Source organism: Peromyscus maniculatus, chromosome X (assembly GCF_049852395.1).
Source record: "Peromyscus maniculatus bairdii isolate BWxNUB_F1_BW_parent chromosome X, HU_Pman_BW_mat_3.1, whole genome shotgun sequence".
NCBI lineage: Eukaryota > Metazoa > Chordata > Mammalia > Rodentia > Cricetidae > Peromyscus > Peromyscus maniculatus.
In genome coordinates this window covers 82,352,793-82,368,491 of record NC_134875.1, presented here as the reverse complement: position 1 = coordinate 82,368,491, position 15,699 = coordinate 82,352,793, and the positions used below count along the sequence as shown (strand labels likewise).

At 39.9% G+C, this 15,699-nt stretch overlaps 1 protein-coding gene across 2 annotated transcripts in view; it reads left to right on the top strand.

Annotated features, from left to right (window-relative positions):
- Chic1 (cysteine rich hydrophobic domain 1) overlaps window positions 1-13,817 on the top strand; it is a 45,430-nt gene extending 31,613 nt beyond the window's left edge. Inside the window, exons 4-6 of one of the 2 annotated variants that reach the window (XM_006991576.4) lie at window positions 8,708-8,764; window positions 9,025-9,084; window positions 11,528-13,817. In XM_006991576.4, the coding sequence (XP_006991638.1) occupies window positions 8,708-8,764; window positions 9,025-9,084; window positions 11,528-11,578 (168 nt within the window). In that variant the 3' untranslated portion in view covers window positions 11,579-13,817. The remainder of the gene's footprint in view (window positions 1-8,707; window positions 8,765-9,024; window positions 9,085-11,527) is intronic. The other variant, XM_042269679.2, reaches the window with a different exon arrangement.
- Window positions 13,818-15,699: the final 1,882 nt, after the last annotated feature.

The window sequence follows — 15,699 nt, the reverse complement described above, 5'->3', positions numbered from 1 at the left end:
GGTGGTAGTGTTTTTTAATTTGGGGGTTTTATAGTTTGGGCTTTTTGTTTTTGTCTCACTTTGTAGACTAGGCTGGTCTCTAACTCACAGACAGAGATTGACCTGTCTCTGCCTCCCAAATGTTAGGATTAAAAGCATGTGCCACCATGCCCAGCTATCCCCATTTTTAATAGCTCAGTTATGGGATGTCTCCAGAAGAAGAAAAAAAGACTACACACCTTCCAGAGTATGCTTACCCATCCATTTTCAAAGGGACATCATTTTCTACCAAGACAGGGGCTGAGGGAGCTATGTCCAATTTTAATTGTTTTTCTCTTAATACTGTTCAACTATATGTGTGTGTGTGTGTGTGTGTGTGTGTGTGTGTGTGTGTGTGTGTGTGTGTGTGTGTGTGGAGAGAGAGAGAGAGAGAGAGAGAGAGAGAGAGAGAGAGAGAGAGAGAGAGAGAGAGAGAGAAAGGGAGGAAGGGAGGAAGGAAGGAAAAGAAAGAGCCGGGCGGTGGCGCAGGCCTTTAATCCCAGCACTTGGGAGGCAGTGAACTTTGTGAGTTCAAGGCCAGCCTGGTCTGCAGATCGAGATCCAGGAAAGGCACAAAGGTACACAGAGAAACCCTGTCTCGAAAAATAAAAAAAAAAATCATTACTATTTAAAACAGGTAGTTCCTTTTTAAAAGTAGATTCAATAATTGACCTTTTTATCTCATCATATCCATATTCTCTCTTTTATCTTTTCATAATAGATTCAATAATCTACCTTTTGTCATTTTTATGTCTTCCCTTTTTTCTTTTTAGAGTAGATTCAATGATAATCATTTATCCTATTATTTCTTTATCTTTTTTCTCAGAGTAGATTCAATGATCTACCTCATATCTATATTCTCTTCTTTCTTTTTTTTTTTAACAAAAACTCTGAATCTAATATCCTTGTTCAGCTTTTTTCCTGACCATTAACAATTAACAACTTGTAACCAACCATCATAAATAATAACAATTATCCATAAGTCATTGAATGACCAAAAAACACCCACCCCACCTCTTGGGAATATGGACGTAGTTTTCTTAAAATTACTTCCTGCTTTCTGGGGGTGAAGACATCTTTAGGGGATCTTGAAAAGAAAGATTTTGGGCTAATTGTCAAGTCCTGGGAGAAGTAGTTGTATCATTTGTCCAGTCTCTGCATAATGGGAAATTGTAGGGCTTGTCTCAAGTCCTTGTTCGAGTAGTCTATGAATCTGGATCATCTCAGCTAGCCATCTTGAAATTGTCCTGAACAGTTTGTAGTCCAAAGCCAATCTTTCCATGGTGTTAATCAGATTAGTGGCTTTATCATAGTCCTTGTGGAATCATCGTTATGAGGTCCCATCATCCTTTTGAAGATTTCAAAGTTCCTGTTAGGTGTGGCCATGGTTCCCTGCAGAATTTTTTTTTTAATTTTTTTTTTTTTTTTTTGGTGCCTTCTCTGTGGTTTGGAGCAATCACAGTCTGATAAATGTCTGTCTTTCAAAACCATGAATGTTCTTCCCTAGAAGAGAATATCTTCACAGCAATTTCTCCCCACCATTTGTCTTGCCAAACTTTTCCAAACTGACCTTTGTGGATGCTTTCTGGTAACACGATGGTCCTGGCAATTCTTCTCTGAACAAGCAGTGGTAAACCCTTTGTCCCAGGTAGCAGCATCACCGCAGTCACCAACAGGATGAGAAGGAGCCAGCAACTCGGAGCAGCAGCCACTGCCTCCATGGTCCTGCCGTCACCTTTGGGGCTCGACCCTGGCCGAAACTTCTCTTTAAAAGCAAGCCTCCTAGGCTGGCCTCAAACCCGGGATCTTCCTGCCTCTCCCTCCTTCAGCAAATCCAACAAGCATGCTCCACCACAACTGGCTGAGGGTAGTTCGGGTACCCTGAACTGAACCTGAACTTGGGCCCACAAGGCCACAGGCAAGTAGCTTTTTTGAGAACTCGTACCTGACAAGTTAGGCGCCAGATGTAGCGCAAATTATTAGAAGGTCTTATTAATAAGAACAAACCCGGAGCCAGGTATTGGGTTGAACACTAAAAGATCAGAGAAGCAGAACAAGCCACAGCCACCTCACCTTGCCAATTCCTTAGCTGATCCTGTTTCCTCAGACTGGAAGCTTCTGAGTCCTCATCTGAATGGATCTCAGCTGAACTGCTGCTGAAAGCCTGAAGCTTAACCAGCTCTAGTTCCTGGTTTTCACACCTTATATACCTTTCTGCTTTCTGCCTCACTCCCTGGGATTAAAGGCTCACTTTCTGGGATTAAAGGTGTGTGTCACCATGCCTGACTGTTTCCAGTGTGGCTTTAAACTCACAGAGATCCGGATGGATCTCTGCCTCCAGAATGCTAGGATTAAAGGTGTGTGTGCCTCTATTTTCTGGCCTCTGTGTCTATCTAGTGGCTGTTCTGTTTTCTGACCCCAGATAAGTTTATTAGGGTGCACAATATTTTGGGAAACACAATATTACTACAACTATACCAGAATTTTCAAATTTTATTGATTTCAACATAATAGATTTTTTTGTTTCTCCTACATTTTCCTTTTAGTTGAGTATCTAAGAATCAATTGCTAAATCTAAAGTCACCTTGATTTTGTTTTAGGTTATACTATAAGAGTTTTATAGTTTTGCAGTTTACATTTATGTCCATGGTCTTTGAACAGATTCATTTTTATATGTGAATGTGCACTTGTTCAAGAACTATGTATAAAAAGACTATACTATCCTGTCTTCAATAAAATGTCTTTCATCACTTGTCAAAACTCAGATGGCTGTAGATTTATGTGCATCTATTTCTTCTACCTCTAATCAGTCCCATTAATGCTGTAATCGTGTTTTTCTTGTTTTGTTTTTATCAGTAGCACATTGCTCAATTAATGTGCTTTTATGGGACTGGAGAGATGGCTCAGCATTTAAGAGCACTGGCTGCTCTTCCAAAGGTCCTGAGTTCAATTCCCAGCAATGGCAACATGGTGGCTCACAACCATCTATAATGGGATCGGATGCTCTCTTCTGGTGTGCAGATGTACATGCAAACAGAACACTCATATATACATAAAATACATGAATAAATATTTTTTTAAATGTACCTTTTATACTAAGTCTTCAGGCCAGGTAGTATCCATTCTCTGACTTTGTTCTCCTGTAGTGTTTTGTTGATTACTCTGGATGTTTACCTTTTTGTATAAACTCTAGAATCAGTTTGTTTATATTCTCATGAAAACTTCCTGGGACTTTGAAAGTACATTAAATATGTAGATTAATTTGGGAAAATTGGACATTTTGACAATATTGAGTCTAGTTATCTGTGTTCATGGACTATCTCATTTATTTGGATAGTCTTTTATTTCTTTCCTCAGAGTTTGTAGTTTCCTTTATATTTTAGTAAATTTCTACTTTAGTATTTCTATTTGTGGGATACTCAAGGAAACAGTATTATGTTTGTAATTTCAAATTCCACTTGAGTTGGTGCTGGAATGGGGGCTCCTGGATGGAATGAATGCATTCTGCATAACAGGACATGAATTTGGGGACAGGGGAGGGCGAAATGGTACAGCCTAAATGTTTACATCTCCCAGAATTCCTCTGTTGAAAGCTAGTCATCATGTGATGGTATTGAGAGGTCGGGTTTTGGGGAAGTGATTACGTCATAAGACAGGGCCCTAGGAATAGAATTAATGCCCTTCCTTATCAAAGAAACTCTAGAGAGCTGTCTCACCCCACTGCCAAAAAGGACACGGCAAGAAGATGGCTATGCATGAGCTAAGAATTGGTCCCTCACGTGACCCTGAGTCTGCAGGCAATATGATCTTGGATGCTCCAGCGTTATGGTGATAACTGAGGAGTAATGTCTGCTTTTCATAAGCCACCGTCTCTATGGTAACTGATACAGGACTGAGCAGCCAAATACACGTCCCCATTCTTTCTGCCTTTCTTATCCCATCACATTAGCTATGACAACCACTGTGATTTTTTGTTTGTTTAGTTTTTGGTTCTGGTTTTTGGTTTTTTGAGACAGGGTTTCTCTGAGTGCCCCTGGCTGTCCTGGAACTCACTCTGCAGACCAGGCTAGCCTCAAACTCACAGAGATCCTCCTGCCTCTGCCTCCCCAGTGCTGGGATTAAAGTTGTGCACCACCACCACCCGGCTCACTGTGATTTTTTTTTTTTTTTTGGTTTTTCAAGACACGGTTTCTCTGTGTAGCTTTGGTGCCTGTCCTGGATCTCACTTTGTAGACCAGGCTGGCCTCGAACTCACAGAGATCCTCCTGGCTCTGCCTCCCAAGTGCTGGGATTAAAGGCGTGCGCCACCACTGCCTGGCCTCACTGTGATTTTTAATAGGAATATTGGTTATGCAGTGTAGCTAGAGTTTTCCTGCCTTGCCCACAGTCAGGACAAATCTCTGTCACCCGCCAGTCCCACAGCCGCTCAGACCCAACCAAGTAAACACAGAGACTTACATTGCTTACAAACTGTATGGCCGTGGCAGGCTTCTTGCTAACTGTTCTTTTATCTTAAATTAATCCATTTCTATAAATCTATACCTTGCCAGCGTCTTTACATGCTTCTTGTCATGGCGGTAGCTGGCAGTGTCTCCTTCCGCCTTCCTGTTCTTTCTTTTCTCCTCTCTGTTAGTCCCGCCTATACTTCCTGCCTAGCCACTGGCCAATCAGTGTTTTATTTATTGACCAATCAGAGCAACACATTTGCCATACAGACCATCCTATAGCAGTGGACCTCAGCTGTTTCATAGGTGATCTTAGCTATAAACTTAGCTGTACTTTTTGTAGATATTATTTATCAAGTTGAAGCAATTCCTTCCTATTCTACTTTACTCTGTTTTTTATTTTGTCAAAAGCCTTTCCTGAATGTATTGGTATATGATCACGTGATTTTTCTTCTTTACATTTGCTAACATGATTAATTGATTTTCAAATCCCACTAGGCTGTGATAATACCTTACTGTACTTGTAATGTTTAATTTGGGATTATTGTGACTTTGTTCATAAAGAAATACTAGCTAGCCTATAGGTATATGTTTATATAGCATCTTTATTTGGTTTGAGTACTATGGAAATAATGGCTCTATAGACTTAAGTTAGGAAATATTTGCTCTGCTCCTCTCTTTTGGATGATATTGCAGAGAAATACTAATTTCTTCCTTAATTTCATAGAATTCAGCAGTGAATCCATCTAGGTCAAATGATGTCTATGTAGAAGATTATTCATTAATTTCTTATTTTATCTATTTTTATGTGTATAGGTGTTTTGCCTGTATGTATGGATGTGGACCACTTGTGTACCAGTTGTTCATGGAGTCCAGAAAAGGGCATTGGATCCCCTGAAACTAGAGTTACAGATAACTGTGAGCTGCCACTCTGGTGCTGGGAACCAAACCTGGATCCTCTGCAAGAGTAGCAAATTTGGCCAGGCTTCATACACGCCTTTAATCCCAGCACTCAGGAGGCAGCAGTAGGTGGGTCTCTATGAGTTCAAAGCCCCTGTGAGTTTGAGGCCAGCCTGGTCTACACAGTGAGTTACCAGGACAGCAAGGGCTGTATAGTGAGACCCTGTCTCAAAAAAGAGGGTGGGGTGTCTAGACCCATAGGTTGAGAAGTAATGAGACTGTAGCAGAAACCTGGACTTAGAATGCCATTTTGTGTCACAGAGGCAGAAGTGACAACAGGCAAAACACAAAATTGACCCTGTTTCCAAAAAAAAAAAAAACAGCAAATGTCATTAACCACTAAACCATTTCCCTGGCCCAATGGTTCTCAACCTTCGTTGTGCTGTGACCTTTAATACAGTTCCTCACGCTGTGGTGATCCTCAACCATAACATTATTTTTGTTGCTACTTCATAACTGTAATTTTGCTACTGTTATGAATCGTAATGTAATAGTTGATATGAAGGATGGCTGATGTGGGGCTTGCAACCCATAGGTTAAAAACTGCTGAGGCCAGGCGGTGGTGGTTCACGCCTTTAATCCCAGCACTCGGGAGGCAGAGCCAGGCGGATCTCTGTGAGTTCAAGGCCAGCCTGGGCTACCAAGTGAGCTCCAGGAAAGGCGCAAAGCTACGCAGAGAAACCCTGTCTCAAAAAAACCAAAAAAAAAAAAAAAGGAAAAAAAAAAAAGAACTGCTGAGACTTAGAGCAGTTAAGAACTAATCTGGACTTAGAGCGCCACCTTGTGTCACAACAGCAGAAGTGACTACAGGTAAAACAAAACCTAACTCTGAGAAAGCTAGATAGCTATACATATTTATTACTTTTTTGAGACAGAGTCTCACTATGTAGCCCTGACTGTCGTGGAACTCACTCTGTAGCCCAGGCTGGCCTCGAATTCACACAGATCCGCCTGCCTCTGTCTCTGCCTCCCAAGCGCTGGGATTAAAGGCGTGTGCATATTTCACCTTTCTACTCCAGGAGTCTGCTTGCTGCTCTCAGCAAACACTGTCTACCCACGAGGAAGGTGGCTTCCAGGTGTCCCTTACATCCATATGTCATCATTTTGAGAACTAGGAATTAGACAGATTCCCCGATAGGCAGACAGAGAGGGAGAGGGGCCAGGACTAGGTAATAAACTTCCAAAATGGCTGGCTGGCTTCTTCCTCCCGCTCCTGACCTGAAATCAAAGCCGGAAGGGTTGTTTTTTTCTCTTCCACCAGTAGGGACCACTCTGCTGATGGGCCGCTTCCTTGCTGCTTCTTTTGTTGGGTTCTGTTCAGTTGTGGGAGTTCTTTACATGCCTGGAGATTCGATCAGATAAATGACTTGCAGATAATGGTCTCCCATTGTGTGTGTTGCCTTTTCATCCCTTTTTGATTTTCCCCTTGTCTGGGTTTTATATTTTGGGTTTTTTTTGTTTGTTTGTTTTTGTTTTTGGGTTTTTTTTGTTGTTGTTGTTGGTAGTGGTGGTGGTTTTTATTTTTTGATGGGGTCGAGAGAGGGCCTAGGGATTTCTGGTTTTGTTTTGTTTGGGCCTGGTTTTTTTGTTCTGGAGGGGGTCAATATTAAAACATTGCCAAGAGCAGTGTCAAGGAGCTTATTACTTACGATCTTTTTGAAAAGGAGTTTTGTAGCTTCTGAGCAGATATTTAAGCTTTTAATTAATCGGAGTTAATTTTTGTGTGTTATAAGCTGCGGCCAACTTCACTCTTACCCTTATATATCTGGTTTCCCAACACCATTCAGGAAACTATCCTCCCCCATTGTGTATTTTGCTATCCTTTTTGAAAATTCCTCGATCGTGTGTGGGTGTCGGGGCTTATTTTTAGGCTCTCTGTTCTGTACTGCTGCTCTATATGTCTATGGGGGAGGTTGTTGTGTATTTTTGCCTGTGTGTGTGTGTGTGTGTGTGTGTATGTGTGTGTGTGTGCTGGTACCCATGGAGTTCAGAAAAGGGTGTCACATCCCCTGGAGTAAGAATTACAGATGGTTGTAAGTCTCCCAATATGGATGCTAGAAACTGAATCCCAGTCCTGTGAACAAGTAGCGAGCGCTCTTAACTCTGAGCCATCTCTCCAGCCCCTTGTCTGTCTTTGACACTAGTGTCTCACTATTTTGATTATGCATTCAATTACAGTTTCACATCAGGACATAGCTTTACCTTTGTTCTTTCTCAAGATTCTTTTGGCTCTTGGGGTCTTTTGTAGTTCCATACAAATGTTGAGATTTTCTTTCTCATTTCTGTATTGAATTGAAGCAGTGTGGACAGTTCAACAATATAATGCTTCATTTCATGATCAAAATACAGATCTTTCACCTTTCTACTGATTTTTCTTCTTAATTTTTATTCAAATGGGTCCTTCTTTCCTTCCTTCCTTCCTTTTTTCCCTGTATTTATTTTGAGGCAGGATCTCACTGTGCGGCACTGACACCTGACTGGCTCAGATCTCACAGGAATGCACCTCGCAAATGCTAGGGCCTTTCCTTCTTTTATGTTAATCAGAAACCTTTTCTAGTATTCAGTAAGAATCAAAAATGCCTGGTAGTCCTAAGGAAGATGTTTTCAACAGCTTTAGAAACTTCTTACTTCCTACAAAATGCATGCATACTGAGCAGATTAGAGTGCGGAAACCCTATATCCAAAGTTTCCTGCCTTGCTGTGCCTCTCGGCTCAGGCTTCACTGTTTGCTAGGAAAACAGTCTGTGCTGAACCACCTGTAGTCCTAAGCAAGGTTCACAAACATCTGTATGAGGCCCCCAACTGCTGCTGTTCTATATTAGCACTATTGATAAACTTTCTTTCTCTCTTTCTTTCTTTCTTTCTTTCTTTTTTTTTTTTTTGAGCTGAAGATCGAACCCAGGGCCTTGTGCTTGCTAGACAAGCTCTCTACTACTGAGCTAAATCCCCAACCCTCGATAAACTTTCATAGAAATCCAGTGCATGGCCATGTACCACATATGCATACTTCATTTGGAAAAGCATAAATTAAAATTTGATTGATGGATGGATGGATGAGTGGATTGATGGATGGATGGATAAGATCTCCTTTTATAGGTATACAGTAGTCACTCAAAGTGTTTACTTGGCTTTTGGCAGTTTTTGTATGTGCCTTTTTTTTTTATTTGTAATAGAAAAAAACAGAAAAAAATTAGTAATGCCTTACAAGAATACAAAAAATACAGAAACATGTAGCTTATAATGTTCAGCTTATCTTCTCATGGAATCTTGATCCTTTTTCTTAGACCAGAAGATCGATTCAGAAGTTACTAGAATGGGAAAATAACAGATTATACCACAAGGTAAGAAATTTAAGGCAAATAGGTGCCCCATTTGTGTATTTGTATTATCAAATTAAAAAAGTAAGCACTAAGTGAATTACCCAGCACGCAAAGGACTAACGAACTAATCCTGTTATTAGCGTATGTTCTTGATAAGGTATTTGAGGTACCATTTTATGTCACGAAGCCTAGATTTTACTTTTAGTAACTTACCCAAACACAGTACATTGTAATTAGCCGAAGATGTTGGAAAATTTCTTAACCAAACTCTACCTTTTTAGCTGGCTTTGCACTGGAAGCTGACTAAAAGGAAATGTGAAAGTAGCAATATGATGGAGTATGTAAGTATGAAGCTGCTTTAATTCTATTCTTGGGATTTCACCCCAGTGCAGTGTTTTACTGTGTCTGTCATCTGTTGTTGGTACCTCTTAGCTTCTCGGCTGGAACTGCTGTCTGTTGGGGCTTAAAAGCCACCATTCATTTCTTTAGACTTGTGGCCAACCTAAAGTTAAAAGCTTAGAGTAGGTCATGTACCTCTTAGAACAGGCTCAGCTCCTGTGCTCAGCTGGTAATGCTGTACAGCCTTCAGGTCTGTTAGCACAGACACACCCTGACATACAGCACTGACAGCAGCGGCTGCCTAGCAAAATACACTGAGGTGCAAGCTTATCGAAACACCTTCCATAGGAATTGACTTCCAGTTCTGGACCCATATCCCTCGCTTGTCTTGTTTGTTTGTTTGTTTGTTTGTTTGTTTTTGCTGTTGTTTGGTTGGTTTGGTTTGATTTTCGAGACAGAGTTTCACTGTGTAGCCCTGGCTGTCCTGAAACTCACTCTATAGACCAGGCTGGCCTCAAATCCAGAGAGATCCTCCTGCCTCTGCTTCTCGAGTGCTGGGATTAAAGGTGTGTGTCATCACCTCCTAGCTATCTGGTCTTTCTTTAACTTGGCTGATTTTTTTTTTTTTAGATTTATTTATTTATTATAATGTTCTGCTTGCACATATCCCTGCAGGCCACAAGAGGGCATCAGATAGTTGTGTGCTCTTAACCTCTGATAACTTGGCTGAAATTTAACTTGGAGTGAATAAACTATTGAATAAATAAAGTCTATTAGGATAGATTTGAATATAGGCTAAGAATTTTTACTGAAAATGTACAATCTTGCCAGGTGGCAGTGGCACACGGCTTTAATCCCAGCACTCAGGAGGCAGAGCTAGGCAGATCTCTGTGAGTTCAAGGCCAGCCTGGTCTGTAGAGCAAGATCCAGGACAGGCACCAAAGCTACATGGAAAAACTTTGTCTCAAAAAAACAAAAAAGAAAAGAAAAGAAAGGAAAGGAAATGTGCAATCTTGCTAGGTGTGATTGCACACACCTCTCATCCCAGCACTTGGAAGGCAGGGGCAAGTGGATCTCTGTTTCAGGCTAGCCAGGGCTACATAATGAGATCTTATCTCAAATTTTTTTTTTCAAAAAGAAAATAAAACAGGCAGCTTGAATCATAAAGCATAACACTATTTACAAACAACATGATCTATCTAGTCACCGTCATGGACCTTCTAAATTTCCAATGTTTATCATTAACTATCCCAGGACTGAGAATATAGTGCAGTTGGTAAAGTGCTTGTCTGGCATCTACAGACCTCAGTTTGGTCCCCAGCACCGCTTTTAGCAGGCTGCCTATAATCGGGAAGTTCAAAGTCATCCTTGGCTGCAGAGTAATGTCAAGGCCTGCCTAAGATACATGGGACTGCCTTTGTCATGGTGGTAATAGAATAGCATAATAATAGAAGAGGCTCATGCTTTTAATTCCAGCTCTGCCTCCAGCAGAGGCAGGAAGCTCTCTGTGGAGTTTGGGGCCAGCTTGATCTACATAGAGAATTCCAGGCCAGCCAGGAATTCACAAAAACAGAAATCTTGTGACCCTTTCTGCAATTCAGTTGTTTTCTTGTCAATCCATTTGGGCAACTCCTATTTCATAAACAACTTACAAAAAAATAATAATCCTCAACTAATATTAGCTGCTTTAATTGAAAACTAAAAACAGGTAATTTTTTCCTAATCTGTATAAAGTAGGGCTTTTTTTTTTTTTTATTTTATTTTATTTTTTTTGGTTTTTCGAGACAGGGTTTCTCTGTAGCTTTGGAGCCTGTCCTGGACTAGCTCTGTAGACCAGGCTGGCCCCGAACTCACAGAGATCCCCCTGCCTCTGCCTCCCGAGTGCTGGGATTAAAGGCGTGCGCCACCGCCACCACCCGGCTTTTTTTTTTTTTTTTTTTTTTAATGTTCATTGGTGTTTTACCTGCATGTATTTCTGGAGCGTGAGGGTGTCAGAAGGCCTAGAACTGGGGTTACAGACAGTTGTGAGCTGCCATGTAGGTGCTGGGAATTGAACTCAGGACCTCTGGAAGAGCAGTCAGTGCTCTCAACCACTGAGCCATCTCTCCAGCCCTGTATAAAGTAGTTTTAATCTCTTCTACTTGGCTGAAAATAAAAGGATATACAAAGGTCCAGGGATATACAAATGTAGTAGAATTGTGAGTCAGGCAGTACAGCTGTTCGTGCTGCCTTGCAGGTTTGCCTGCCAGTTCCGTTTATGAAATGAATGGCCTGGTTTGTCACAACTTGTGCTGAATTCTTTGCAGACCTGTTTCGTGTATTTCACTCACTTCCTGTAATTAAGGGTGAAAGTACAATCCTGTAGAAATCAACTAGACTTTGCAGGTTTGTGTACACTAAGTGAAACCTATTTTGCTAATATATTTTCTGTCTTTATTTTTACAGGTAATACTAATAGAATTCTTACCAAAATACCCCATCTTCCGACCCGACTGAGGAGTTTCGTTCGGTCACGTCTGTGTTATCTGTCATTTCCTACCCTTAGTGCCTTGTAGATGATCTTGGAATGGAGACAGTCTCCTTTGCTGTGTTCAGTTTATTCTTTACAACAGTAGAATATTCTTCTCATTCTTTGATTTGTGTTGATTTCAGAAGACAATTTGCACATCTTTTCTGTTATTAAATGAGGCTTGTGTTTTGCACTCTCAATTTTTAAATAAATACACACAAACATATACAAGTATATGTAGTTGACACTAAAAACATCAGTGCCGGTGTGTAAAGAAACAAACAAAACCCTTGTTCTGAGCATGCTGCCTTAGGATTTTCACACTCACTGTTTCTAAATATGCATCATTTTCTAGGCTATTTAATGCTCTGGAATCCCTTACTGGACACACCCAAATATGCTTTTGGTAGCTTTTAGAAATGGTTTTACTCTGCTTTTAAAGAACATGCAATTAATAGCACTGGTTTCCTCCTGCACTTTGCTAAACTGTCACTTATGTTAGTGGATAAAATATTTAAACTCCTAAAGACTTGTAAATATTGTCTCTTTGCATAATGTAAAATGTGGTATGCCGTGGTTTACAGAATGTATTAATATTCTTAATGTATTGCCAACAATTCCGCATAGATTTTAATATGAAGTTTGCAAGCATCCTTTTGAATGTAGAGACCTTTAACATGCTGTTTTATGGCAGAGCCAAAATGAGTATGTTAAATTTCAGGTGTGGGGCAGGATTGCCCTTCCTAATGAAGTGGATTAAAATTGATATCATTAGTTCAGACCACAAGATTACATTACACCTGAGACCAAGAATTTTATTTTTTCCATTTAATTCACTGTTCTCCATTTATCCTCCACTCCACCCCCCAAAATATTTGACATCCAACTCATCTTACGGCTGCGTTAGCTCTCATTTCCTTTCCCTTCTGTATCTTTTCCCTCCTTTGAAAATACATAGAATTTCCACCTTCAAGTGTCTTGAGAGCCAGGCGGTGGTGGCGCACGCCTTTGATCCCAGCACTTGGGAGGCTGAGGCAGGTAGATCTCTGAGTTCGAGTCCAGCCTGGTCTACAGAGTGAGTTCCAGGACAGCCAGGGCTGTTACACAGAGAAACCTGTCTCAAAAAACAAGTGTCTTGAGATTTTGAATCCTGTGAGGTCTCAAGGCCTCCATGAAAGGCATGGTTTAGCCTCTTCTGCAGTTCCTCTAGTGTACAAAGAGTGCTGAGAAACTGTACCTACAGACTGTGTAGTCGGGCCAGTCAGAGTTGATACAATATTTTTAGCCTTCTGCTTGAGAATCTTTTCTAAACATTTGGAAATTTTCAATGAGGAAAGAGAAGTCAAATTTAGATAAATTTGTTTGTTAAATGGTCACATGTTTTGATTGGCACCTGCATCTTTTTCTAGTTTTTTTTTTTTTTCCACAAGTCAATTGAGTGAGATTACCACCTGGTTCTACTACCATTTGAAATGATAATATAACAAAAGTTTTCCATCATATTAACTCAACTGTAAGTGAATGCCTGTCTGTGGGCGGGGTGGGTAATTTGCAGTGACTGACACACACATCCTCTTTGTCCTTCCACTCTTACCTGCTTTTAAGTAAGTTCACTCCAGTGAACAGAACAATTGTCTCTGCGCACAAGGTCAGGCTTTTTGAAGCCACGGTTCCAAGTTATGCCTAATCTGAAATCCTTAGTCCTTGACCAGAGAAGGAGGAAAGACACTCACTTTGATATGGGGTTCTGATGGTTTGCACCAACATCAGAATTTCCACCTGATTTGGAGCCCCCATCCCCCAATGTCACCCAGCCACCCCAAATCTCTAAGTTCTAATATATTGTGTATGCCTGCAAATATGTCTGCCTGCTGCAAATTGAAGGTGTATTTTTATAGACAAGAAGGAAGCCTCTGAAAATGCATACCCAATGTCTGGTTTTATAGCTAAGGTCAGGGAAAAACATATCTATGTTTTATGTTTCAGCTAATGTCATCAAATTTATGCTTCATACTGTGACATTTTAATACCAAAACTGATTTCCATTATAATACAGAATCTTTAATTCTCACTGGTAAAATAATCACTTGTAAATGTTAGCCCTCAGCAATCTTACATTTTGTCTCAAGCCTTAGAATTTGACCAAATAGTGATCATAGTAACTTTTTCTGCCATGTACAAATCACACTTCATTTTGTTAAAAAAAAAAAACAAAAAAAACAAGAAGTGTAATGAATTGTTTCCATGAAACAGATATTAATATAGGAATAGCTTGTATCTGGAGGTGACCAAGTATAATTCAAGTTACAATAGTATTTGTCATTAAAAACATTTGCTACAATATGTCAATTCAACTGGACCTACTCACTCATAAATATGTTATTTTATTGTTCAATATACTGATGGACTAAACATAGTTTCTTGAGCTACCCAGAAAACAATCTGATTTTTCTTTCCCTTTCTTCTTATGTGACTTTGTTTCACATTGCTTTCCCTTAAAGGAAGTGATTAGAATTTGGGTAGCTTGAGTGGGGAAGAGATTCCTTTTCATTGAAATTATTCATAGCACATGCTAATGTGACAGAGTAAGCCTTGGTCTCTAATTCCTCCCTCACCAAACTTTGTTTTTCTTTTAGCCTCAGGATAGAATGTAACTTGTATTTTTCCACTGGGTTAGCCAACTATTTTGTGAAAGTTAGTTTTGATTGAAAAAATTTAATTTAAATTTCTTTGATACATAATATCCCTTTAAACTGCCATGGTAGTTTCCAGAGGGAAAAAAGTTTAAAAATAACATGTTTTTGCCAAAGCATTTAAATCTCACCAGGCTTTGAGATTGCAAGTTAAGACTTTTTTTAAGTCACATTCTGGAAAACCTGGCATGGTGGTTACACCTTCAATTCCAGCACTTAAAAGGCTAAAGCAAGAGAATTGCCCTGAATTTGGAGCCGGCCAGGGCTACAGAATGAGACCCTGTCTCAAAAAAAAAAAAAAGGAAGGGAGGAAGGAAGGAAGGAAGGAAGGAAGGAAGGAAGGAAGGAAGGAAGGAAGGAAGGAAGGAAGGAAGAAGAGGAAGGAGGAAGGAAGGAAGAAAGGAAGAGAATGGAGAGAGACAGACAGACAGAAAGGAAAGAAAGGGAGAAAGCCGGGTGGTGGTGGTGGCGGCGGCGGCGGCACAGGCCTTTAATCCCAGCACTCGGGAGGCAGAGCCAGGTGGATCTTTGTGAGTTCGATGCCAGCCTGGACTACAGAGTGAGTTCCAGGAAAGGCGCAAAGCTACACAGAGAAACCCTGTCTCAAAAAACCAAAAAAAAAAAAAAAAAAAAAGCAAGCAAGCATTGGTTTCTGTTACTTCTCATTTGGTCCAAGATATAAATATAAATTGATCCAACTGGTCATTTTAAAGCTTGTCCAAAAGGCAAGTAGCACCTATATTATTAATAAAAAATATGAACAAATGTCATTTGCAGATTAACTCTATCTCAGACATATCCTCTCCTCTTTTCCCCTCTTACCCCACAATAATTTAGGAAAGAGGTCATTGTAACTTTAGAAGTAGACAGGAAAGTGCCTTGTCTTTTTCAAAGATAACATGGTATATGGAAGGAAGCAGAATGAATTAATAGGTAGATTATTAGAAATTATTCTTTTTAACTAGGCATGATAGCACAAGGTTATTGTATGTCTCTTATTTAAGCCCATTTACTTATCTTCCAATCATGTGATACATTAATGACAAAATATCATAGAATAAAAGTGTCACTCACTTAAAATTACTGTAATTTTAATGCTAGTAAGCATAGAATTTAACATAGTTCTGGAAGGACAATGGTCATTGATTAAAGACCCTACCAAAACTCATTTAAGAATTGAATGTCCATGTTTCATATACTAGCATGACCTGTAAACACTACTATCTCAGAAATTAAACTGTGTTCATGCCTAGCATTGACATTTTTAATGAGAGTTATTGTTGCCTTTGATAATTTAAGTAAAGCTCAATAACATTTGTAAGCCTATCAGCAATTGGGTCTTTTCAAATGTCTATGACCTTTACAAATCATTAGCACTTTGATTTTTTGTTTACAGATAAGCTGCCACTTAAAAA